The following is a 24,328-nucleotide window of genomic DNA, read 5'->3' on the forward strand; positions in this document are numbered from 1 at the left end:
AGTTTCATTTCCCCTCCCCCCACCTTGTCTCAGTCAAATCCATCGAACTCAGCACCACCTTCCTAACTTGCAATCTTCTTCCTGACCTCTCCACCCCACCCCCACTCTGGCCTATCGCCCTCACCGTGACCTCCTTCCACCTATCGCATTTCCAATGCCCCTCCCCCAAGTCCCTCCTCCCTACCTTTTATCTTAGCCTGCTGGACACACTTTCCTCATTCCTGAAGCAGGGCTCATGTCCGAAACATCGACTCTCCTGCTCCTTGGATGCTGCCTGACCTGCTGCGCTTTTCCAGCAACACATTTCAGCTCCAACCAGGTGCATGTGTCAAAACCAGCAATGCAAATAATTTAGCAGTAATACACATCTATGTATGTAATTGTATATCACAGATCTAAAATCTAATTTTGAATTTGAGTCTTTCTGAAATTTATGATGACAGAATTTCTAGTCAGATGGCAAACGTCTGAAGTTAAGTTCAGTTATTCCTCACTAGAAACAATTATGATTTTTTTTGTTCCTCTTATACATAGAAGAGCTGCATATAGATTAGGGCTTCTTGGATATATGCATATTGCATATGTAAGTGATAAGGATTAAGGGGTATATGTTACATATCGCAAATATAAATCTATGTACTAATAGGGAAAATTCTGGCATTTACTATGACAATGAGTTGAAAACAAGATCATGTGATCATGATAGTGAATTATAACCTTGGAAGTGTTAGTTTAGGCAGGGTTGGTGTGGGCAAGGCTAATACAGGAGGAAATTGACTGATGTCTGCAATGACCATGATGCATGGGTCAGGGGATAGAAAGTGTGTTTTGGTGCAGGTTGAAATTGCTTATTTAAATCGTGATAGCTTGGAAATATAAAATTCCACAGTTCGAGTAGCTTGAATGAGTAACAAGTTGTAAATGAGAAGCCTGAATGGTACTGAAAATGTAAGCGAGCAGATTGAAATGAAACGTAAAGTCACTATCATGGAGTTTTGGGAATGGGATGTAGTGAGATGTGATTCAGGGAGATTTTGATGAGGGGAAACCCTTAAAACAGCATTCAACTTATCTACTAAGTGAAAAAGAGGTAGAACGCTGATATTTATTACTAGTATGTAGTAGTATTTGTAAAATGCAAGAATAAAAGACAAGAAAGTATCAACTAATAGAGAATGAGGATAGGATTATTTAAAAAGGCAGGGCAGGACCCATCCAAAGTGAAGTCCAATATGCACATTGAAACATAGGGGAAACAATAGGAACATTGGTATAAATGTACAAAAGTAAATTTTGATAGCACTGAGAAATATGACTTTTGAATTGTGTCCAGAACTTTCTTGGTTTGCAGCAGTTTTGACACTACATGTTGATTCATGCGAATGCTCTCATTAACGCTGATTTTTTTTCTAGGAGGGGCAAAGGTCGAACACAGCTTGCACTTGTACCTCGTGCATTACAACGTTTGCCTATACCTGCAGCGAATACTGAAAATGGTACTTTGAGGGATCAGGATGGCAATTCCAAAGGTGATTCCTCTGTAATGGGAGAGACTAAAAAGATGACGAATGCAGATTTTGCAAAGATGCTGCTGAAAAAATAACCTGATGTTACAGCAATCATTGTTACACTGCTGGATGTCTGGAAACGTGAACTGTCTTTACAGAAACTATTTGCATCTTTAGGCATGACTAGAGATTCTTATGAACAGTACTGAAATGTAAATAATCAATTTTTTTAAGAGTTTGACAAGTGTTAAATATCCTTGATGGAAGCTCCATGTTGCTTTGCTTTGTCAACATTTTTTTAAGCAGTTGCTCTATTGTATTTACAGAGAATGGCTTTAATGTTTGTTTTGTTTATGATATTGTGTTTTATAACTTAATTGGTTAGTTTTAAACAAGTGCCCTGGAAGCTACTGTTTTGCATTTTTGGTAAAAATATTTACATTACAGCAGGATCACAGGGACCATTTCATTGTTACTTTTGATATTGCTGTGATTTTTATATATGAATTGTAATGCAACATTAGTTAAGGATCATGTTTTGGATTCATTGGTTAAAAATCACAGAACAGTCAGGATGTGTTAAATTAAGGCTTCAGCTGCCCTCTAAGGGCAGGAGCAGGTTCCCTGAAAATGTAAATGTCATTGAATACACTGCACTTGAACCAATTAAAAACTGTTTAAAACAAGGTACAAAAGCTATCCTTTCATTCTGTGCTATTGGGGCTGTCATTACTGATTTTTGTATTCAAAATTTGTATGCTTACTTGGACTTTTAGCTTTGTCAGACTGTGGTTTATCTGCTGAAATACTACCAGAGTGATTTATCAGTATGCTGCTGCACTACCAGCACATCATCTTTCATGTGATTTGTGAATAAACTAAAGCTTCATCTGCCTTCCAGAAGAGCAAGACATTTCCTAGTGGCATGCTGCTATTCATCTTTAACCAACATCACCTTTGTACTGCTGTTTACAGGACTTTGTGCAAATTGGAAGCAACCTTTCCTCCCCTAAGGTGGCTGTACAACACCTACTGTCTTAAAGTTCATGAAATAACATCCCCTTGCTTTGGTAGATAAGAGGGTAGTACCAAATGATATACACATCACTCACTCCCTCAAATCCACATCCTGTTATGAAATATTCTTTAGACTGGCAAAGGTGTGAGAAAGAATGCAAAAAATAATTATGTTTGTGCTATGTAAAACTGGGGCACTCATGTCACAATAGGTTTGACAATTGACATTTGATGAAGCAGGAAGTGGGCCATCATGCCTTTGTTTTCCTTGTTAGCCAATAAGATGGTGATTGATCTGTTCATGTTTCAAATTGCTACATTCCTTCTACTAGAATATTTATTTTCCTTGCTTAACAAGAATCTTAACCTTAAAAGAATTTAATGTTTCATCATAATTTGTCTACTTAGTCAATTTTAGGGAGGTAAATCCATCTCATCCGATCTTTGCTATATATGACTCCAAATCCATTTACCTATCCTCTGAAATACCAAGGCCTTAGTTTAAGAACTATTAATGTTCAAAAATTATGACAATGTTTATTCATCTTGAGACGATCAAAGGCCATCTTTGCTTTCCAAATAATGAGTTTGTAAGGTTTACTATAAGTAGTGGGCCATTCGGCTCCAAGTCCACTCTGCCTTTCAATAGGATGATGGTTGAACTGACATTGCTGATGTCACTTTCTGTCCTTTCCTAGTAAACCTTGTCTCAATCGTACAAATAGAAATCGTTGTAGCTGTTCTACACAGCTATACGTTTGGTTCTAACACTGACCCCTCTCACCACAGCACTGAAAATATTGATGACAGAATATTCAGCATCTTCCAAAGCACATTGCTATTTTCACATCACTTGAAACAATGTAAGCATTTAAGTTGAAATTAGATTATGTTTTTTTAATCAAGAAACAGTCATGAATTTTGTCCCACGTCAGCCCACCAGAAGGAAAAGTCAAGGATATCATAGATGCCAAAATACTTTATTTACATCTTAAATAGTATATATATGTTTCTATGTTTCACAAACAATTTAAATAAGGCTTTATTTAGACAAAGTGCAATTTCAATTCACAAGTATCTCACTGGCCCATTGGGTTATTGTCCAATGAAATTTGCTAACACTGGTCTTTTATTCTAATCCTTAGTGATTTTAATTTCTCAAGTGTAAGATTTTAACTAAAAAGTAGAGAAATTATAAAACAAAAACAATTTCTTATAATGATGGCAAATTATAGTTTGAAGGAATGTGATTCCGTTTTTAAATCAATCAACATAATTCAACACATCTAACACTCCAGGAATACCAGCAACTGGATACAATGCATTGATAATCTGCTGACCGACATCTTTCTTAACATCAGGATATCCAAAACATTTTTAAGATGGTTATGTAGCGTTTGAAAAGAAATGATCTGACTCAGTAATCGTTCATTGTGTTGTTTGGCTTTGAGCAATTACTCATCAGACTCCAGCTTCACTTCATGCTGCAATTTCTGTAAGTACGAGACTAGTTGGAACAACGGGTGATTTTTCTCCCCCCTCAATCTACTGAATTGCTAAAAAAAAGCCACCAAAACAAAAAAAACAGCACTGAGATACTAAACAGGAGTTAATCTTTTAAACAAAATAACTTAGCTGTTTCTAGCAAGAGACACGAACCAAAGTGTATGAACAATACTCCTTGCACCCAATCACTAAAAAAAATGTCCATCCCACAGTTTATAAACTCTTGAAAATATACACAGCCCAATCTGTCACCATGTCCATAATGTTTATATTTAGACCATGTAAAATGGTCTCTGTAAATACAGACACTTAAAAATCAGGGATAGTATCGATCACAGATCAGCCTAAGAAATGCAGTCCCAATTAAGTTACGGCAATCGCCCAGTTCAGAACGTGACCAGTTTAAATCACATCCTGTACCTGGCTATAACCCAGAATACCTAAATAGATTGTAGGCTTTTTTTTGTAGATCCAAACTGTTAAGCAACCAACATTACAAATGCAAATGCGCATGGCTGGTTCAGGATCTCATCATAAAGCCAAGCAAAAAACAGCCTAACATGCACAACCCTTCAGTAAAGAACGTGACAAGTTTCTGAACTAAAGGAACCGATACTAAAATTTAGACTGTTGGCAATCCCAGCAACTCATATCCTTAAACAGCATGGAATAATGAGAGTTTAATTTTTAATTAGAATTGTTTGTGTATAATCTGAATGGTTTGGATTAGCTTCAGGTAAACCTTTATCCACAGAGTGATCGGTTGTTGCAATTAGCAGTAAGTCAAGAGTCATTTCTGTGCACTTTCCAATGAAACGAATAAATGGTCTTACATCTCCCTCATTGGCCAAGTCTAGTGCACTATAATACTCAGCCCTTAGTTCCTTGCGGATAGTGACAGGTGGGTAACCTGCTTGCATTAGGATTAGATTCATAAGTAATCGTGCTGTCCTTCCATTTCCATCTATAAAGGGATGGATGTAGACAAGTTTATAATGTGCAAGGGCTGCAATTTCAACAGGATGTAGACTCATGGCTTCTTCAGAATTCAACCACTGAACCAGCTCCTGCATTTGTTTCTTTACATCCCTTGGATGGGGAGGAATGTGGTGACCTACAAAGACTTGATTGGTCCGAAATTTTCCAGCTTCCACAGGGTCAACATATCCTAAAACTCTTTTGTGAATCTGTAATATATCATCAATATTAACAGATCCAATTCTGGATACTAAAGACTTGTTGAGATATTTCATGGCTGCATCAACCCCGATAACTTCATTCTGTTCCATCAGGCTTTTCCCTGGCACAGCATACCTAGTTTCTATGATGTGCCTGATTTCAGACAGTGTCAGTGTATTCCCCTCAATTGCCACAGTGTGATAAATATGATGGTAATAACTTTCTTCCATTACACGGTGCAGTGCTGCATTCCCTTTGGGTATAGCCATCAATTTTTTAACTTTCCGGTCAAGAATACTAAATTGTTTTTGGTCAATTTCTTCCACCAATGGTAATGTCCTATCACGGTTGACCAATGCCTTCTCATCACATGGAGAAATGGTCAAAGCTTTTGTATATAAATGGTCAGCCTGAATAACATCCTTATCTTCTTCCATGAAAACACCCAGTTCATTTAAAGCATCTACATAATTAGGGTCCATGTTGAGGGCATGCATGAATAGCCTGTATGCCTTCTCACGCTTTCCCAAACGTTTCATCTCCAGAGCCTGGTGCAGAGCAGCTTTAGCTTCCAACTGGATTTCTGAAATTAAAAATCAGTTTCTAATTTAAATGGAACAAAATGCACCATATAGTCCAGTAATGGATGAGATTTGCGGTCATTTGTAATTACTACACAGGATAATCAGATCTTCAGCTAACTGTAACCCATTATGTCAAATGTCACAGACTGACTGCAAAATGGACTTTTGTTCTGGATTTCTGTATCCAGTTACTTTGAAACAAGTCACCTTCCAGTCAATGAACATTAAAAGTTTGGCAGAACAGACAGCATAATCTGGGACTTGGTATGGATGCATTCAGCTATCAGTACATGTGGTATTGCACAGATCCACAACATGATGTGGAGGTGCTGGTGCTGGACTGGGGTGGACAAAGTCAGAAATCACACAACACCAGTCCAACAGGTTTATTTGAAACCACAAGCCTTCGGCGTGCTGCTCCTTCATCATCAGTTGAAGTGTATTCCTATTCACAAATAATTAGATTATCTGAAAAAAATGATAGCCACTAGTTACATAACTGTGGACAGAGTGCCAAGATAATCTTCTACTGGGAATTGGTTAAAAGAAGCAGTAAGCAGAAAATTCAAAAGGGAGCACATCCACGGATTAAATTTTATAGAATTCAAATGGCCATAGTCACCTAGAGTTGTCATATAAATAACAAAATGTATATCAACTCTCTCAAACAACATTACATCCTATGTTTACACAAAATGTTGACAGGTTGCAGCCATGTGGAACTGCCCATAGCTGGATAATTTAGAGTGTAGATTTGCTCGCTGAGCTGTAGGTTTGCTATCCAGATGTTTCATTACCTGGCTAGGTAACATCATCAGTGATGACCTCAAAATGAAGCGAAGCTGTTGTCTCCTGCTTTCTATTTATATCTTTCTCCTGGATTGGGTTCCTGGAGTTTGTGGTGATGTCATTTCCTGTTCGTATTCAGAGGGGTTGATAGATGGTATCTAGATCTATGCGTTTGTTTATGGCGTTGTGGTTGGAGTGCCAGGCCTCTAGGAATTCTCTGGCATGTCTTTGTTTAGTTTGTCCCAGGATAGATGTGTTGTACCAGTAGAAATGGTGTTTTTTTCATCATTGTGTAGGGCTACGAGGGAGAGAGGGTCGTGTCTTTTTGTGGCTAGCTGGTGTTCGTGTATCCTGGTGGCTAACTTTCTTCCTGTTTGTCCCACGTAGTGTTTGTGGCAGTCCTTGCATGGAATTTTGTAGATGACGTTGGTTTTGTCCATGGGTTGTACTGGGTCTTAAGTTGGTTAGTTTGAGAGTGTTGGTGGGTTTGTGCGCTACTAGGATTCCGAGGGGTCTTAGTAGTCTGGCTGTCATTTCTGAAACTTCTTTGATGGTTAGGGTTAGAGTTAGAGTTTCTGGCTGTGTTTGGTCTGCTTGTCGTGGTTTGTTCTTGAGGAATCTGCGGACTATATTTTTTGAGTATCCGTTCTTCTTGAATACCTTGTATAGGCGGTTCTCCCCTGTTTTCCAAAGTTCGTCTGTGCTGCAGTGTGTGGTGGCTCGTTGGAATAGTGTTCTGATACAGCTTCGTTTGTGTGTGTTGCTGGTGTAGTTAAGTATTTGGTCAGTGTTTGTCGGTTTTCTGTACACGCAGGTTTGTAGTTCTCCGTTATCTGTTCTTTCGACTGTGATGCCCAGGAATGCGAATTTTCGTCAGTTTCTTCCTCCTTGGTGAACTTTATGCCTGAGGGTGTTGTTGATGATGTTCAATATCTCTTCTATCTTGTTTCGTTTTGTGATGATCTACGTAGCAGACCCAGATTTTTGGTTTGATGGTTGGTAGGGCTGTTTGTTCTAGTCTTTGCATTACCGCTTCTGCTATGAATCCTGATAGCGGAGATCCCATGGGTGTGCTGTTGGTTTGTTTGTAGACTATGTTGTTGAAAGTGAAGTAACTCCACCAGCAACCACCCCAACACACACAAACGAAGCTGTATCAGAACACTATTCCAAAGAGCCACATCACACTGCAGCACAGACGAACTTTGAAAAACAGAGGAGAACCACCTATACAATGTATTCAAGAAGAACGGATACTCAAAAAATAGCGTCCGCAGATTCCTCAAGAACAAACCACGACAAGCAGACCAAACACAGCCAGAAACCCTAACCACCTTACCATACATCAAGGAAGTTTCAGAAATGACAGCCAGACTACTAAGACCCCTCGGAATCCTAGGAGCATACAAACCCACCAACACTCTCAAACAAAAACTAACAAACTTAAAAGACCCAGTACAACCCATGGACAAAACCAATGTCGTCTACAAAATTCCATGCAAGGACTGCCACAAACACTACGTAGGACAAACAGGAAGAAAGTTAGCCACCAGGATACACGAACACCAGCTAGCCACAAAAAGACACGACCCTCTCTCCCTCGTAGCCCTACACACAGATGAAAAAAAAACACCATTTCTACTGGGACAACACATCTATCCTGGGACAGGCTAAACAAAGACCTGCCAGAGAATTCCTAGAGGCCTGGCACTCCAACCACAACGCCATAAACAAACACATAAATCTAGATACCATCTATCAACCCCTCAGAAAACGAACAGAAAATGACATCACCACAAACCCCTGGAACCCCATCCAGGACAAACCTATAAATGGAAAGCAGGAGACAACAGCTTCGCTTCACTTGGAGGTCGCCACTGATGATGTTACCTAGCCAGGTAATGAAACGTCTGGATATCAAACCTACAGCTCAGCGAGCAAACCTACACCCTAAACCTCAACCTGAGCTACAAACCTTCACCTGCAGCTGGATAATTCTCTAACATCATTCATTTCTGCGCCTGCCTAAATCTTGAAAGAGTAAGCCACAGACCTTTGAATCTACAGACCAATGTACCTTCTAATTTATTTTTGTAGTGCGATGGCAATATATTTATGCATGTGGGCCTTTAAAATAGTTTGTGTAATAACCTGGGCCAACACGTGCATGCCAATTTTTGACAATTCGAATGGCTGCCTGGTCAGCCAACATCTGTCATTCTCCATAAACCTACAAACTACATTTTGAACTTGCACTAATTACCATTCAGACTGTGCCTGCTCACCCAGATTGACTCCCATTACCCAAATGTTAAAATTCCCACTGTTTGATCACTACCATAATTATACTCTTAAGACAAAAAGAACACATATACTGGAATCCAAAGCAGACAGGCAGGAAACTGGAAGAACATAGTAAGCCAGGGAGTATCGGGAGGTGGAGAAGTTGATGTTTCTGACCCTAATTCAGGACTTGGGCGGGGCGGGGGCGCACGGTGAAGTGAGGGTAGGTGAAGACTAGTAGACAGTATGACCTGATTATAGTCCTTCCGAGGTAAGTTAACCCGTCCAGCTCCATACCCCTTTGAGAATGCAACATACCTCCAATGCTAGTCTGGCAACTAAAGTCTTCACCTATCCTCAGTTGGAGAATTCCATTCCTAACCATTATCTTCTGTTTATCCTCCTTTAAGTGTCCCCTTAAAATAAATACAACTGAGCAAGCTTTGGGTCACCTCTGGCTCTGTGTGGTCTGCTGCTGGAATGTTTTACTGCATTCAAGGTGTGGACCTGAAAGGGTGAGGAGAAGATTCACCTCGATGTTGGCTGGGCAGGAGTGATACAGTCTACTACAAATTCCTCTCAGCAAAGAAAACTGAGACACCTGAATGAAGTGTGCAAAGTTATGAGGGGCAGAGCGTGGATAGGAAGAAACTTTTCTCTCAGTATAGGGCTCAGGTGACACAGTTTTAAAGTAAGGAACTGATAGTTGACAGGGGATTGGAAGAAAAAATAAAGTCATACTATAGGCACCTGGAGCTCACTGCCTAAAAGGGTAGCAGAGACCGGAAACCTCAAAACATTTATGTAGTATTTAAATAAACTCCTCACACGCCACTGTATATGAGGTGACAAGCCAAAGGACCTGCTATTTTTTAAAAAAGCTACGTCTCTCTCAACGCTAGTTGTTGCGGGGGAAAGTGAAGTAGTTTTAAGAAGTTGCTGAGGATCCAGATATTAATGGCCACGACAAGAGGAAGGGGAATGCTGGAGGCTGTGGCAACTGCCCAGTAAGATGCCCCAGGGCCTTCGATGCAGCTCAAAAACAAAAGTTAAAAATCACAACACCAGGTTATAGTCCAGCAGGTTTATTTGGAAGCACTAGCTTTTGGGAGATGTTCGCAGGTAAAGGGATGGCTGAAAAATGGGAAGCCTTCAGAAATGAGATTACAAGAATCCAGAGAAAGTATATTCCTGTTAGGGTGAAAGGAAAGGCTGGTAGGTGTAGGGAATGTTGGATAACTAAAAAAAATGAGGGCTTGGTTAAGAAAAAGAAGGAAGCATATGTAAGATCAAGTGAATCCTGAGAAGAGTATAAAGGAAGTAGGAGTATACTTAAGAGGAAATCAGGAGGGCAAATAAGGTTAAAGAGAATCCAAAAAGTTTTTACAAATACATTAAGGACAAAAGGGTAACTAGGGAGAGAATAGGGCCCCTCAAAGATCACCAAGACGGCCTTTGTGTGGAGCCGCAGAAACTGGGGGAGATACAAAATTAGTATTTTGCATCAGTATTTACTGTGGAAATGGATATGGAAGATATGATTGTAGGGAAATAAATGGTGACATCTGGCAAAATGTCCCTATTACAGAAAAGAAAGTGCTGGATGTCTTGAAATGGGTAAAAGTGTATAAACCCCCAGGACCAGATCAGGTGCACCCCAGAACATTGTGGGAAGTTAGAGAAGTGATTGCTGGGCCTCTTACTGAGATATTTATATAATTGATAGTCACAGGTGCAGGAAGACTGGAGGTTGGTTAACGTGGTGCCACTGTTTAAGAAGGGTGGTAAGGACAAGCCAGGGAACTATAGATCAGTGAACCTGATATTGGCGGTGGGCAAGCTGTTGGAGGGAATCCTGAGAGACAGGATGTACGTGTATTTGGAAAGGCAAGGACCAATCAGGTCAACATGGCTTTGTGTGTGGGAAATCTTGTCTCACTAACTCGATTGAGTTTTTTGAGGAAGTAAGAAAGAGGATTGATGAGGGCAGAACAGTAGATGTGATCTATATGGATTTTCAGTAAGGCTTTCGACAAGATTCCCCATGGGAGACTCATTACCAAGGTTAGATCTCACGGAATACAGGGAGAACTAGCCATTTGGATACAGAACTGGATCAAATGTAGAAGACAGAGGGTGGTGGTGTAGGGTTGTTTTTCAGATTGGAGGCCTGTGACCAGTGGAGTGCCAGAAGGATTGGTGCTGGGCCCTCTACGTTTTGTCATTTACATAAATGATTTGGATGCGAGTATAAGAGGTGCAGTTAGTAAGTTTGCAGATGACACCAAAATTGGAGGTGTAGTGGACAGCGAAGAGGGTTACCTCAGATTACAACAGGATCTGGACCAGATGGGCCAATGAACTGTGAAGTGGCAGATGGAGTTTATTTCAGATAAATGCGAGGTGCTGCATTTTGGGAAAGCAAATCTTAGCAGGACTTGTACACTTAATGGTAATGTCCTAGGGAGTGCTGCTGAACAAAGAGACCTTGGAGTGCAAGTTCATAGCTCCTTGAAAGTGGAGTCACAGGTAGATAGGAGAGTGAAGGCGGCATTTGGTATGCTTTCCTTTAATGGTCAGAGGATTGAGTACAGGAGTTGAGAGATCATGTTGCAGCTTTACAGGACATTGGTTAGGCCACTGTTGGAATATTGTGTGCAATTCTGTTCTCCTTCCCATCGGAAAGATGTTGTGAAACTTGAAAGGGTTCAGAAAAGATTTACAAGGATGTTGCCAGGATTGCAGATTTGAGCTATAGGGAGAGGCAGGGGCTGTTTTCCCTGGAGTGTTGGAGGCTGAGGCGTGACCTTATTGAGGTTTACAAAATTATGAGGGGCATGGACAGGATAAATGGGCAAAGTCTTTTCCCTGGGGTCAGAGAGTCCAGAACTAGAGAGCATAGGTTTAGGGTGAGGGGGGGAAAAGATATAAAAGAGACCTAAGGGGCAACTTTCTCACGGCAAGATTGGTACGTGTATGGAATGAGCTGCCAGAGGAAGTGGTGGAGGTGGGTACAATTGCAACATTTAAGAGGCATTTCAATGGGGTATATGAATAGGAAGGTTCTGGATTAGTGGTGCTGGAAGAGCACAGCAGTTCAGGCAGCATCCGAGCAGTAAAATCGATGTTTCGGGCAAAAGCCCTTAATCAGGAATAGGAAGGATTTGGAGGGATATGGGCCTGGTGCTGGCAGGTGGGACTAGTTGGGTTGGAATATCTGGTCGGCACGGACGGGTTGGACCGAAGGGTCTGTTTCCATGCTGTACATCTCTATGACTCTAAATACGAGGTGCTGCATTTTGGGAAAGCAAATCTTAGCAGAACCTATACACTTAATGGTAAGGTCCTAGGGAGTGTTGCTGAACAAAGAGACCTTGGAGTGCAGGTTCATAGCTCCTTGAAAGTGGAGTCACAGGTAGATAGGATAGTGAAGAAGGTATTTGGTATGCTTTCCTTTATTGGTCAGAGTATTGTGTACAGGAGTTGGGAGGTCATGTTGCGGCTGTACAGGACATTGGTTAGGTCACTGTTGGAATATTGTGTGCAATTCTGGTCTCCTTCCCATGTGTGTGAGTGTCTCTGTGTGTTATGTGTCTGTCTCTGTGTGAGTGTCTTTGTCTGTGTCTGTGTCTCTGTGTGTGTCTCCCTCCTTCACTCGGTCTCTGCCCCCTCAGAAACCCGGGATTTCCCCCCCCCAACCTCGAAGAGAGACCACCCGCCCGGGTGGGTGAGTGGCCAGTCCAGTCCAGGCCGCCTTTGTCGCTCCTTACCCGGTCCCACTTTCTGCCTGAGGGCCCAGGCCTCCTCCAGCTGGCTCAGCTCCACCCCGCTATAGCTCAGGCTCAGCCCGGTGCTCGGATCGCCGTCCAGGGCCACCTCCCACAGGCGCCGTCGCAGTGACCACAAACCGTCCCGGAGCTGGGGGAGAAGCACAGCGGTCAGCGAGCCGAGCAGCACGGCCCCCGCTGCTGCCGACAGGCGCCTGCCGCCCAGGCCCATGGCGACCGCTCTCTGGGAAACCGCGGCCGCCGGCTCCCGGACCCGCCTCTCCCTCCCACCCACGCCCTCCCTGCCCCATCATTGGTCCGCCTCTGAGACTTTCCTCATCATCTATTGGGTGTCAAGTCTTTCAATCATTACCCTGCCCAATACACAACGGCAACGTCTCCATCCCTCGGCCAATCAAATAGTGAGCTACTGCGCATGTCCGAGTGACCCCGTGACGTCAGCAACGGCTTTGTTGCACCTGAGTTGGAGCAGGTGGTGCTTTTCAACCCAATTCAAAATCTGATTCCTGATGAAGGGCTATTGCCTGAAACGTCGAATTTCCTGTTCCTTGGATGCTGCCTGGCCTGCTGTGCTTTAAGCAGCAACACATTTTCAACTGTGATCTCCAGCATCTGCAGACCTCATTTTTTACCCGAAGATTTTAACCTTCTGCGAATCCTCTTGCAAGGATGCCTTCCTCGAAGAAGCTCTCTTCCTCCCTCTACAAGGATTTCAATGAGTCTCTCTCTCACTGCACCCCCCAGGTCATCTCCTCTGCACAGAAACTCTTCAGCCACGTTCTCAAACAGACTCGCTACCACAGCCACATCTCCTTCCTCAGCAGCTGCCTACGGAACCAACTGATCCCACACGGACTCCGAACTACATTCCAACCAACAAAATTTGGACCCAACCAGGACAACCTGTACCTACAACAAATCCGAAGCCTCCAGCAACAGACCTCCCTCCGGATCCTCTGCTCCACCCTTGCAGCCATGCGTCGCTACCTACATTCCCTGCAATCAACCCTACCCCACCTCAGGACAAGATTCCTGATGAAGGGCTTATGCCCGAAACGTCGAATTTCCTATTCCTTGGATGCTGCCTGACCTGCTGTGCTTTAACCAGCAAACACATTTTCAACAATTAAAAATCTCACAACTCCAGGTGATAGTTCAACAGGTTTATTTGGAAGCACTAACTTCACGAAGAGGCTGCTTTCTGAAAGCTAGTGCTTCCAAATAAACCTGTTGAACTATCACCTGGTGTTGTGAGATTTTTAACTTTGCAACTTTTTTTTTAAATTTCAAAATATACTTTATTCATAGAAATAAATCTTTGGTACCTGTAAAATTTGTCATGTCATTCATAGGTATATACATTGCATGTCTTAACATTAAATTCGATTAATTCAATCTGTTCTTTGTACAGTTATCCTATTTACTGTTCCCTTTATTAACTATCCAGTCTTATTATTTAGCTGTGGCTTCAGCGGAACCCACCTAGTGAGGGGGTGCCCTGTTATACGATAGCAAAGGAACCTTCTTTAATCCCCAGTTTATGGAGTTACCATTGTCCATTTGACTGTCCTGTTTCTGGGGTAGCTGTCTGCATGCCCCTGGTGAGCACAAACTGTTGGACCTTCGCTGGGCTGAGGTTGCTATCCAGCTCCTCACTGGGGTCATTTATCTGCGCTGGTGTCATTGAGCCAAGGCAAGGGTCCATACCGTCCAGTTCTGTGTCTGACAATGGGACTGTCAGAGAATCACAGCTTTCAGTTACCTGTAGTTGTGGGGCAGTGGGTACCCCCTAGTTCTCACTAGGTGGAGGGTGGACTTCGGGGTGTCCATTGTTTCCTGGTTGTGAAGAAATGCCCTCCTCTTTATCCACGGCGCTCTGTCTCTTCTGGTGGTGATGACCTTCTTTGCGCCCGTCTTCCCCATCCGAAGCACTGGCCGTCTCTCCCTCGTGCAGCTGTCTTTTCCCCCTTTGCTGGGAGGCTTTGGGGGCCTGGCAGGATTTTCTCTTCCTGTTTTTAACAAGTATCCACTCCTCTGCCTTCTCTATTAACTCTTCCTCCATTGCTTCCATCTGCCCAGCTAGAGCTAGGATCAGCTGCTGTGTCTCTCCGCTGGCTGCTGTCTCCTCCACTCCAGCCTGTTCTTCTTTCTGGGTGCCACCAGTCTCCATTTCCCTGCTGTTTGGGTGGACCTTGCTAGTCTTTGGGAGTCCATGGCTCACATTGCCACCTCCAGCCATCTGTGCGTAAGTGGGGCCCCCCCCCCTGTCTTGGGCAGGTCTTGTACATGTGGCCCGCCTCTCCGCACAGGTTGCAGCTCTTCGCTTCCTGACAGTCCTTAGCCAGGTGACCCTCCTGTTTGCAATTCCTGCAGATGGTCACCTTGCAATCCGCCACCACGTGTCCCGCTTTCCCACAGGTTCGGCACACTTTCGGCTGCCCTGTATATATCGGGTAGCCTCTGCTCCCTCCAATTGCAAAGCTCGAGGGTGGGTGGAGATTGTTCCCATTATCATCGAGCCTCAGAGTTACCTTGACCTGCCTCTTACTGGTCCAGATCCCAAAGGGGTCGATCACATCGGTGGCTTCTCCCTCAACCTGGACATACCTTCTCAGGAAGGTCAGGACATCAGCCGCTGGAACATAGGGGTTGTACATATGGATTGTAACAACCTGATTCCTCTGTGCAGAAAGCACACACAATAGAATTGCTGACAAGATGGAGAGAAACGGCTCCCCTTCCTTCTCCTTGAAGACCTTCAGGAGCTGCTCGCACTGCTTCACACTTCTGACTGTGTTTCGAACCCCCTGTCCAGGGCTGCAGGCAGCTGTTGAGGCCATAGCTCTTGAGGTTGGCTGGTTCCTGAATTAGCATTAGGCCGAAGCCAGCAAGATCCACCAAGAGCAGGTCAGCACAACCAAACAATCAGATTAGATTAGATTACTTACAGTGTGGAAACAGGCCCTTCGGCCCAACAAGTCCACACCGACCCGCCAAAGCGCAACCCACCCATTCCCCTACATTTACCCCTTACCTAACACTACGGGCAATTTAGCATGGCCAATTCACCTAACCCGCACATCTTTGGACTGTGGGAGGAAACCGGAGCACCCGGAGGAAACCCACACAGACACGGGGAGAACGTGCAAACTCCACACAGTCAGTCGCTTGAACCAGGGTCTCAGGCGCTGTGAAGCAGCAGTGCTAACCACTGTGCCACCGTGCCGCCCATCAATGTCTGATCACGATCCAGCGATGATCTCCACCAGCTCCGACGACTCGCAACTCGACACCCGTCCTGATATGAACAGACACTTGATCTTAGCCAAAAGGCCGAGAAAATTTTTAACTTTGCAATAGCTGGTCACAATCCCTGGGACAGGCAAACACAGACACACTGCAGCTGCCCACTGAAGCCAGAGTGGCACTGCTGCAGCTCCCCATTAAGATCAGAGCAGGAGATTGCAGATCCTTATGAACATGAGACTGCAGATCTGCACTGAACAACCCAGAGCAGGAAATTTGTAGATCACCAAATGAACAACCCAGAGCAGAAGACTACAGTTCCTCATTGAATATAGACATATACTGTCGCAAAGAAATGATCAAATCAAAAAGGAGGATTTGAGTACCTCCCAGGCTTGTAAGTAGATGAATCTCAAAGGTCAAATGAAAGGTATCCAGGGTTGTTAAATGAGGCACAGGAGGACAGAGCAGTGGCAATTCCTCCCTGGCCACAGGAAGGTTGCTGGAAGACTGCAGGACAGCCAATATTGTACTGTTATTCAAGAAAGGACCAAAGGTTAAATCAGGAAACAACAGGCCAGTTGTGGGGGAAACTGTTGGATGCAATTCTGAAGGACAGAATTACAGTAATCGATGGATCAAAAACAGTCAGCTTGGCTCTGCTAAGAGAGGTCACGTCTGAACAGCTAGATTGAATTTTTTTGAAGAGGTGACTAAGTGTGTAGAAGAGGGCAATACTTTTGATGTAGTCTGCTTGAACTTTAGCAAGCTTTTTGAAAAGCTTCGTCATGCAAAACTGATAACAAAGGTAAGAGCCCATGGGATCCAAGGAAATTTGGTAAATTGGACCCACAATTGGCTGAATGACAGGAATAGAGGATGATGGTTGAGGGATGTTTTTTTCCCAACTGGGGTCAGTGTTGGGTCCCTTGTTGTTTGTGGTTTATAGAAATGATTTAGACTTGAATGCACGATGGTTGGTCAGTAAATTCACAGGTGATAAATAGTGAGGAGGATCGCCTTGGATTACAGGAGGATGAGGACAAGCTGGTCAGTGACAAATGGATTCAATTTGGATAAATGTGAGGTGATGCGCTTGGACAAGAGAAACAAGGCAAGAGATTACATAATCAACAGTAGGACCATGTGAAGCACAGAGAGTCCGAAAGACTTTGGTATACACTGGTCCCTAAAAGGGACGGGACAAGTGGATAATGTGGTTTAGAAGACAAATGGCGTACTCGCTTGTATTAGCTGAGATTTGGAGTTTAAGAGCAAGGAGGTTATGCTGGAACTGAATAAAATGTCAGTCAGACCTCAGCTATTGTAATTTTGGAATTCACATTTTTAGAGGGATTACAATGGGGATGGTGCAGAGGAAATTCACCAAGATATTGCCTGGGCTGGAGAGTTATAGTTACGATGAAAGATTGAATAGACTGGTGTTGTTTTCCTGAGAAGAGATTGAGAAAGGACATTCCTGAAATGTAAAAAATTGAGGAGTATGGATAGTGTAGACAGGAAGAAACTTTACCCCCTAATGGAGGAATAAACCAGGGGGTTTTGATTTAAGGTAAGGAATAGGGGATGTGAGGAAAAACATTTTCACCCAGAGGATGGTAGGAATCTGGATCTCACTGCCTGTGATGGTGGCCTGATAACATTTACAAAGTATTTAAGATATGCACTTGTGATGCCAAGGTATACAAGACAATGGACCAAGTACTGGAAAATGGGATTACAGTAATTAGATGGTTGTTTTTAACTGGCACAGACACGATGGGCCAAAGGATCATTTTCTGGGCTGGCAATCTCTATGATTCTGTGACTGCAGGCAAATCTCCAATGAGCAGATCAGGGCAGGAGACTGCAGATCCCCACTGAACAGATCAGAGCAAGAGACTGGGGATGTTAGAGACATAAAATAGAAAGTTCTCGAGTCACTCCATTTTTGAGGTGAAAGAGACTGGAAACTGATAATGATTGGGGAGGGGAGGCGGGAGTGAGGGAAGAGTAGGAAGGGAGAAGAAGGGAAGAGGAGGAATGGAGAAGGAAGAAAGAGGTGGAAGAATCACCTGGATGAATGCAGCTCCAACAACAATCCTCAGTTAAGAAAAGGAAAGATGTTGGAGATGCATTGTGAAAGATATTTTGCTCAGGGCACCCTCACCATCTGTTTCATTAGCACCTCCAACCCTTTTGTCAAAGGAATGAAAACCATAATTTCCCAGCCCCCATCAGCACCAAAGATTATTCATATTGGTCTTAACTTTGTTTCTTTCTCCATATATGCTGCTAGACCAGGTGAGTATTTCCATTTATAAAAAAAAAATCCAACATTTTACTTTTGTGTAAAAAAATGAAACCTTTTCATCAGTCCCATGGTGTTTTATTCAGTGATCACTTCACTATGTCCAGCTCCAGCCACTGAAGGTTATCCATTCATCAACAGCAGATGCCACCAATCATACAAAAGCCTTAAAAAAAAGAACTCAAAGAAAATTGCTGCAATTTTACTGCTAACTGGAAACAGTGAACTATCATGCATTAGAAAACATACAAGTGCAACTCATGCTACACAAAACAATGATGTGGAGGTGCCAGTATTGAACTGGGGCGAACAAAGTTAAAAATCACAAAGTTATAACATGGTGTTGTGTGGTATTTAACTTTTTACACAAAACTAAATGAAGTTACAAAAGCAAGGTACAGATAAAAAGAAGTGGAAACAAGTGTTAGTTTGCTTCACCTAGTTGACATTGCCACTGTTCTTTCATCACATCCTTTATCTTTCTGTGGTCCTAAGGGAAGAATACAAAACTGGACCAAGACCAATTATATCAAAATTAGGCAGGAACTGGGAAATGTGGATTGGATACAGCTATTTGAAGGGATACAGCTATATGGGAGGCTTACAAAGATTGGTTAGAGATAATGCAGGATAGACATGTCCCGTTAAAAGCAAAGGATAGTAAAGGCAAGATTTGTCAACGTGGGATGACAGGAGAAATCGTAAGATTAGCCAGGACAAAAAGGAAAGTGTACATAAGGTCCAGGCAGCTAAGAACAGAACGGGCCCCGGAGGAATATTGGAAGAGTAGGATCAGTCTTAAATGAGGAATCAAGCCGGCTAAAAGGAGCCATGAAATTGCTTTAGCAAGCAGAATTAAGGAGAATCCTAAAACCTTTTATTCTTATATAAGAAACAAGCGGGTAACTAGATAAAGGATTGGTCCACTAAAGGATAATGAAGGAAGGCTGTGTGTCGAACCTGAGACAATGGCTGAAATTCTGAATGATTACTTTGCATCAGTGTTCACTGAGGAGAGGGACATGATGAATGTTGAGATTAGAGATAGAAATTTGATAACTCAGGGTCACATTGACATAAGTAGGAAAGATGTGTTGGGTAGGCTAGAGTTTATTAAGGTGGACAAATCCACAGGACCGGATGGGATCTATCCCAGGTAGCTGAGGGAGGCAAGAGAGGAAATAGCTGTTGCCCTGACAGGTATCTTTGTAGCATCCTTAACAGAGCTGAGGTGCCAGAGGACTGGAGGATTTTCATGTTGTCCCCTGTACAAGAAGGGTAGTAGGGATATTCCAGGTAACTGCAGACCACTGAGTTTGATGTCAGTGGTGGGAAAGTTGCTAGAGAAGGTACTGAGGGATAAAATCTATTTATATTCAGAAAAGAATGAGGTTATCAGTGATAGGCAACATGGTTTTGTGGGGTGTGAGATCGTACCTTATCAATAGAGTTCTTAGAGGAACTGACCAAGTTGAAGGAAGGGTTGTAGATGTCATATACATGGACTTTAGTAAGGCGTTTGATAAGGTTCCCCATGGTAGACTAATGGAGAAAGTGAAGTCACATGATGTGCAGGGTGTTCTAGCTAGGTGGATAAAGAACTGGTTAAGCAACAAGCAACAGAAAGTAGTAGTTGAAGAAAGTTTCTCGAAATGGAGAAAGCTGACCAGTGGTGTTCCACAGGGATCAATGCTAGGGCCACTGTTTTTGTGAAATACATAAATGATCTGAAAGAGGGAACTGTTGATATGATTAACAAGTTTGCAGATGACACAAAGATTATTGGAGTAGCAGAAAGCATAAGGGACTGTCAAAGAATACAGGAGAATACAGATAGACTGGAGAGTTGGGCGGAAAAGTGGCAGATTGATTTCAATCCAGGTAAATGTGGTGATGCATTTTGGAAAGTCTAATTCTAGAGCGAATTATACAGTAAACGGAAGAGCCTTGGGAAAAGTCGATGAGCAGAGAGATCTGGAAATTCAGATCTATTGTACCCTGAAGGTTGCTGCACAGGTGGATAGAATGGACAAGGCAGCATACGGTATACTTGCCTTCATCTGACAGGATATTGAGTATAGGAGCTGGCAGATCATGTTAAAATTGTACACGACATTGGTTCGGCCGTATTTAGAATACTGTGTACAGTTCTGGTCGCCACATTACCAAAAAGGACGTGGACTCTTTGGAGAGGGTGCAGAGAAGGTTTACGAGGATGTTGCCTGGTATGGAAAGTGCCAACAATGAAGAGAGGTTGAGTAAGTTAGGTTTATTTTCATTAGAAAAAAGGAGTTGGGGGGGGGGCCTGACTGAGGTGTACAAAATGAAGGGTATAGATAGGGTAGATAGAGATAAGCTTTTTCCCAGGGTGAAGGATTCAATAACAAGAGGTCACGCTTTCAAGGTGAGAGGTGAAAAGTTTAAGATGGAAACATGCGACAAGTACTTTACACAGAGGGTGGTAGGTGCCTGTAGAAGTAGTAGAGGCAGGCACAGTAGGTGGGGAGCAGAGAGATACAGATGCTTAGGAATTGGGCGACAGGTTTAGGCAATAGATTTGGATCGGCTCAGGCTTGGAGAGCCAAAGGGCCTGTTCCTGGGCTGTAAATTTTCTTAATTCTTTGTTCTTTGCTCCCTTAACTACTTGCATTTGCTCATCCTATCAACTGTACAAGGTGAAATAAGTAATCCATCAATTTTTTTTCAGGAAAAAAACTCAAACACAATGTTACAGTGAGAAAATGTAAACTTACAGCAAAAGCATGGTATACTAAATAAATAATCAAAAATGACCACATGGGTTCAGCTCAGAAGTGAAGTAAATGGGATAGGATAAATAGATAGGAGTGTATTTATAGATCCCAAATAGTGGGAGACAGAACAACAAATTCCAAGCAAACTTCTGCGTGCAAAAACAAAAAAGGGAAAAATAGTTGGGAGTTTCAACTACCTTAACATCAACAGGGGTAGAAACAGTGGGAAAAAAATCACACAACATAAAATTCTTGAACTGCATTTAGGAGAACTTTTTTTTAGTACATAAGCAGCTCCATTAGAGAGGGTGCAGTTCTAGATATAGTCTTGCATAAAAACTGACCACGAATCCATTATTGATATTGGAAAAATCCAGCTGGTTCACTAATGTCCTTTAGGGAAGGAAACTCTAAACTTACCCAGGTCTGGATTACACGTGACTCCAGACTCTCAGCATTGTGGTTGACTCTGAACTGCACTCTGTGCAATTAGGGATGGGTAATAAATGCTGGTCCAGCCAGCAACACTCATCTCATGAATGTAGAAAAACTATAGAAACATTGAGGATAGAAGCAAGAATAGGCTCATTGACCCCTCAAGCTAGCTCTGCCATATGGTATGATCATGATGGATCAATAACAGGAAATGAAGTCAGGCGAATAGATGAAGTTGCTAATATTTTGGAGATCGTGATTGTAATAGTCACATACATCAATATAATAAAAGACAAGGGCAGAACAGGAGCAAAAATTCTAAATTGGGGAAGACAAATTTTATGAAGTTGAGGTGATCTGTTGAAAATGGACTGGAACCAGTTATTGGAAGGAATAATCAATGACAAAAAAAAAGAGTGGAAGGCATTCAAAAGTGAAGTTCTGCAGACACAGTGTAGATGTGACTCTAGAAGAAAAAGATGGTATTCCCAAATCTAGAGTCCCTGGATTTCCAGAAACATACAGGGTAACTTAAAGCTGGAAGAAAAAAAGCTTACAACAGCCACAAAATAGGCTTTCTACAGTATGAAGCTAGGAATACAGAAAGTACAGTGAATAAGTTAAAAAAAAAGAAATTAAGAAAGCAACAAGGATGTGGAAAAATATTGGCAGATAAATTCAACGAAACTCAAACATGTTTTATCAGTACGTTAAGCAGCTGGGAAGAAGTTGTCCTAGAAGTTCTCAAATTGACTCCAGACCCCATGAAGTCTTATGGCATCAGGTGAAACATCGGCAAGGAAACATCCTGCTGATTATCACATATTGTCCTCCCTCAGTTGATGAATCAGTACTCCTAGTAGGGGATTTCAATGTCCAGCACCAAGAGTGGCTCAACAGTAGCAGTATTGATTGATGGTCAGGCCCTAAAAGAGACAGCTACTAGATTGGTCTGTGGCAAAGGAGAGGAACCAACAGTAGGGAAAAACATATTTGACCTCAACCATACAAATCTGCTAGCTGCAGCTACATCTGTCCATGACTCTATCAGTAAGAGAGACCACTGCACAGTCCTTGTGGAGATGAAGTCATGCCTTCACATTGAGAATAACCTCTATTGTGTTATGTGGCACTATGACTGTGCTAAATTGGACTGACTTCAAACAGATATTGCAACTCAAGACTCAGTGAGCCATCAACAGCAGAATTGTACTCCAGCACAATGTGCAACTTCCTGATGAAGGGCTTTTGCCCGGAATGTTCATTTTCCTGCTCCTCGGATGCTGCCTGACCTGCTGTGCTTTTCCAGCACCATTCTAATCTACCTTGCCAATCTGCAACTTCATGACCTGGGATATCTCCCATTCGATCAGTACCATTTAGCGAGGGAATGAATCCTGGTCCGACTGAGAGTGCAGGATGGCATGCCAGGAGCAGCACCTGGTATTCCTAAAAATGAAGTGTCAACCTGATGAAGCTATGCCGAATGGCATAAGCAGAAAGCAACAGACAGGGTTAAACAATCCCACAACCAACAGATCAGATCTAAGCTCTGCAGTCCTGCCACATCCAGTCATGATAGTGATAGTCAATTAAACAACTCACTGGAGGAGAAAGTTTCACAATTATCATCAAAGATGGACAAGCCCAACAGAAATGCAAAAGACTGAAGCATTCACAGTAATCTTTAGCCAGAAGTGCCAACTGTGTGATCCATCTTGGACTCCTCCAGTGGTCCCCAGCATCACAGACACCAGTCTTCAGCTAATACGATTCGCTTCATGTGATATCAAGAAATGGTTGGAGGCAATGGATACTGCAAAGATGATGAACCTCAGCAACATTTTGACCATAATACTGAAAACCTGTGCTCCAAAATTAGCCAGTCCTGTAGCCAAGCTGTTCCAGTATAGTCATACCATTAACATTTACTCGACAGCATAGAAAATTGTCCAGGCATCTCCTCCACAGAAAAAGCAGGACAAATCCAACCCAACCAGTTGCTGCCCCATCAGTCTACCCTTGATCATCAGTGAAGTGATGGAAGAGGTCATCAACAGTGCTATCAAGCAGCACCTAATCAGCAGTAACCTGATGTCCAGTTTGGGTTTTGCCAGAGCCACTTGGCTCCTGACTTCAGTATAATCCTGGTTCAAACATGGACAAAAGCTGAATACCAGAGGGGAGCATAACAGCCATTGATATACAGGCCATATTTGACTCATGGGATTAAGGAGCCCTAGCAAAACGAATCAATGGGTATCGTGGGCAAATTCTCCCCTCTTTGAGTCATACCTGGCACATAGGAAGAGGATTGTTGTTGTTGTCAGAGGTCAATCATCTCAGCTCCAGCACATTTCTGCAGGACTTCCTCAGGGTAGTGCCCTCAGCCAACCATCTTCAGCTGTTTCACTGACCTTCCCTCCATCTTAAGGTCAGAAGCAGAAGCAATCTATTTTCATTTGTAACAATATCCAGGCCTGGGCTGACAAGTAGCAAGTAACATTTACAGCATACAAATTCCAGGCAATGACCTTCTCTGATAAGAGACAATTTAACCGCCACCCCTTGGCATTCAATGATGTTACCACTACCGAATGCCCCACTGTCAACATTGTTGTGTTACTAGTGGCCAGAAACTCAACTGAAATTGCCATATAAATACATTGATCTGCTTTTGTAGCCAGAGGCTAGGAACACTGGTGAGAAACCCACCTCTTGACTCACTGAAGCCTGTCCATCATCTACAAGGAGTGTAATAGAATACTCCCACTTGCCTCTAAGAACACTCAAGAGGCTTGACATCGTCCAGGATAAAGTAGCTTGCTTGATATGGCACAAACATCCACTTGTTCCACTACTGATGCTCAGTAGCAGCAGTGTGTACTATCTCTTAGATGCACTGCAGAAATTCAAAGATCCTTGGACA

At 42.8% G+C, this 24,328-nt stretch overlaps 2 protein-coding genes across 2 annotated transcripts in view; one reads left to right on the top strand and one right to left on the bottom strand.

The window, feature by feature from the left end:
• Positions 1–2,194, top strand: part of sart3 (spliceosome associated factor 3, U4/U6 recycling protein) — a 40,004-nt gene extending 37,810 nt beyond the window's left edge. The window contains exon 19 of the mRNA XM_060844010.1: positions 1,414–2,194. Within this exon, the coding sequence (XP_060699993.1) occupies positions 1,414–1,603 (190 nt within the window). The 3' untranslated portion in view covers positions 1,604–2,194. The remainder of the gene's footprint in view (positions 1–1,413) is intronic.
• Positions 2,195–3,536: 1,342 nt separating this feature from the next.
• ficd (FIC domain protein adenylyltransferase) lies at positions 3,537–12,901 on the bottom strand. Its single transcript, XM_060844011.1, has 2 exons — positions 12,637–12,901; positions 3,537–5,793 (listed from the first exon to the last, which is right to left on the bottom strand). The coding sequence occupies exons 1-2, from the start codon at positions 12,863–12,865 to the stop codon at positions 4,712–4,714; spliced, it is 1,311 nt and encodes a 436-aa protein (XP_060699994.1). The 5' UTR covers positions 12,866–12,901; the 3' UTR covers positions 3,537–4,711.
• Between the last annotated feature and the right edge of the window lie 11,427 nt (positions 12,902–24,328).

Source organism: Hemiscyllium ocellatum, chromosome 24 (genome assembly GCF_020745735.1).
Source record: "Hemiscyllium ocellatum isolate sHemOce1 chromosome 24, sHemOce1.pat.X.cur, whole genome shotgun sequence".
NCBI classification, from domain to species: domain Eukaryota; kingdom Metazoa; phylum Chordata; class Chondrichthyes; order Orectolobiformes; family Hemiscylliidae; genus Hemiscyllium; species Hemiscyllium ocellatum.

What these genes read in the sequence shown, in the direction of transcription:
- ficd (XM_060844011.1), bottom strand. Translation starts at nt 12,865, where the DNA reads ATGGGCCTGGGCGGCAGGCGCCTGTCGGCAGCAGCGGGGGCCGTGCTG. An exon ending in CAGGCAGAAAGTGGGACCGG is followed by an intron (nt 5,794 to 12,636) that starts GTAAGGAGCGAC and finishes TTTTAATTTCAG; the next exon opens with AAATCCAGTTGGAAGCTAAA.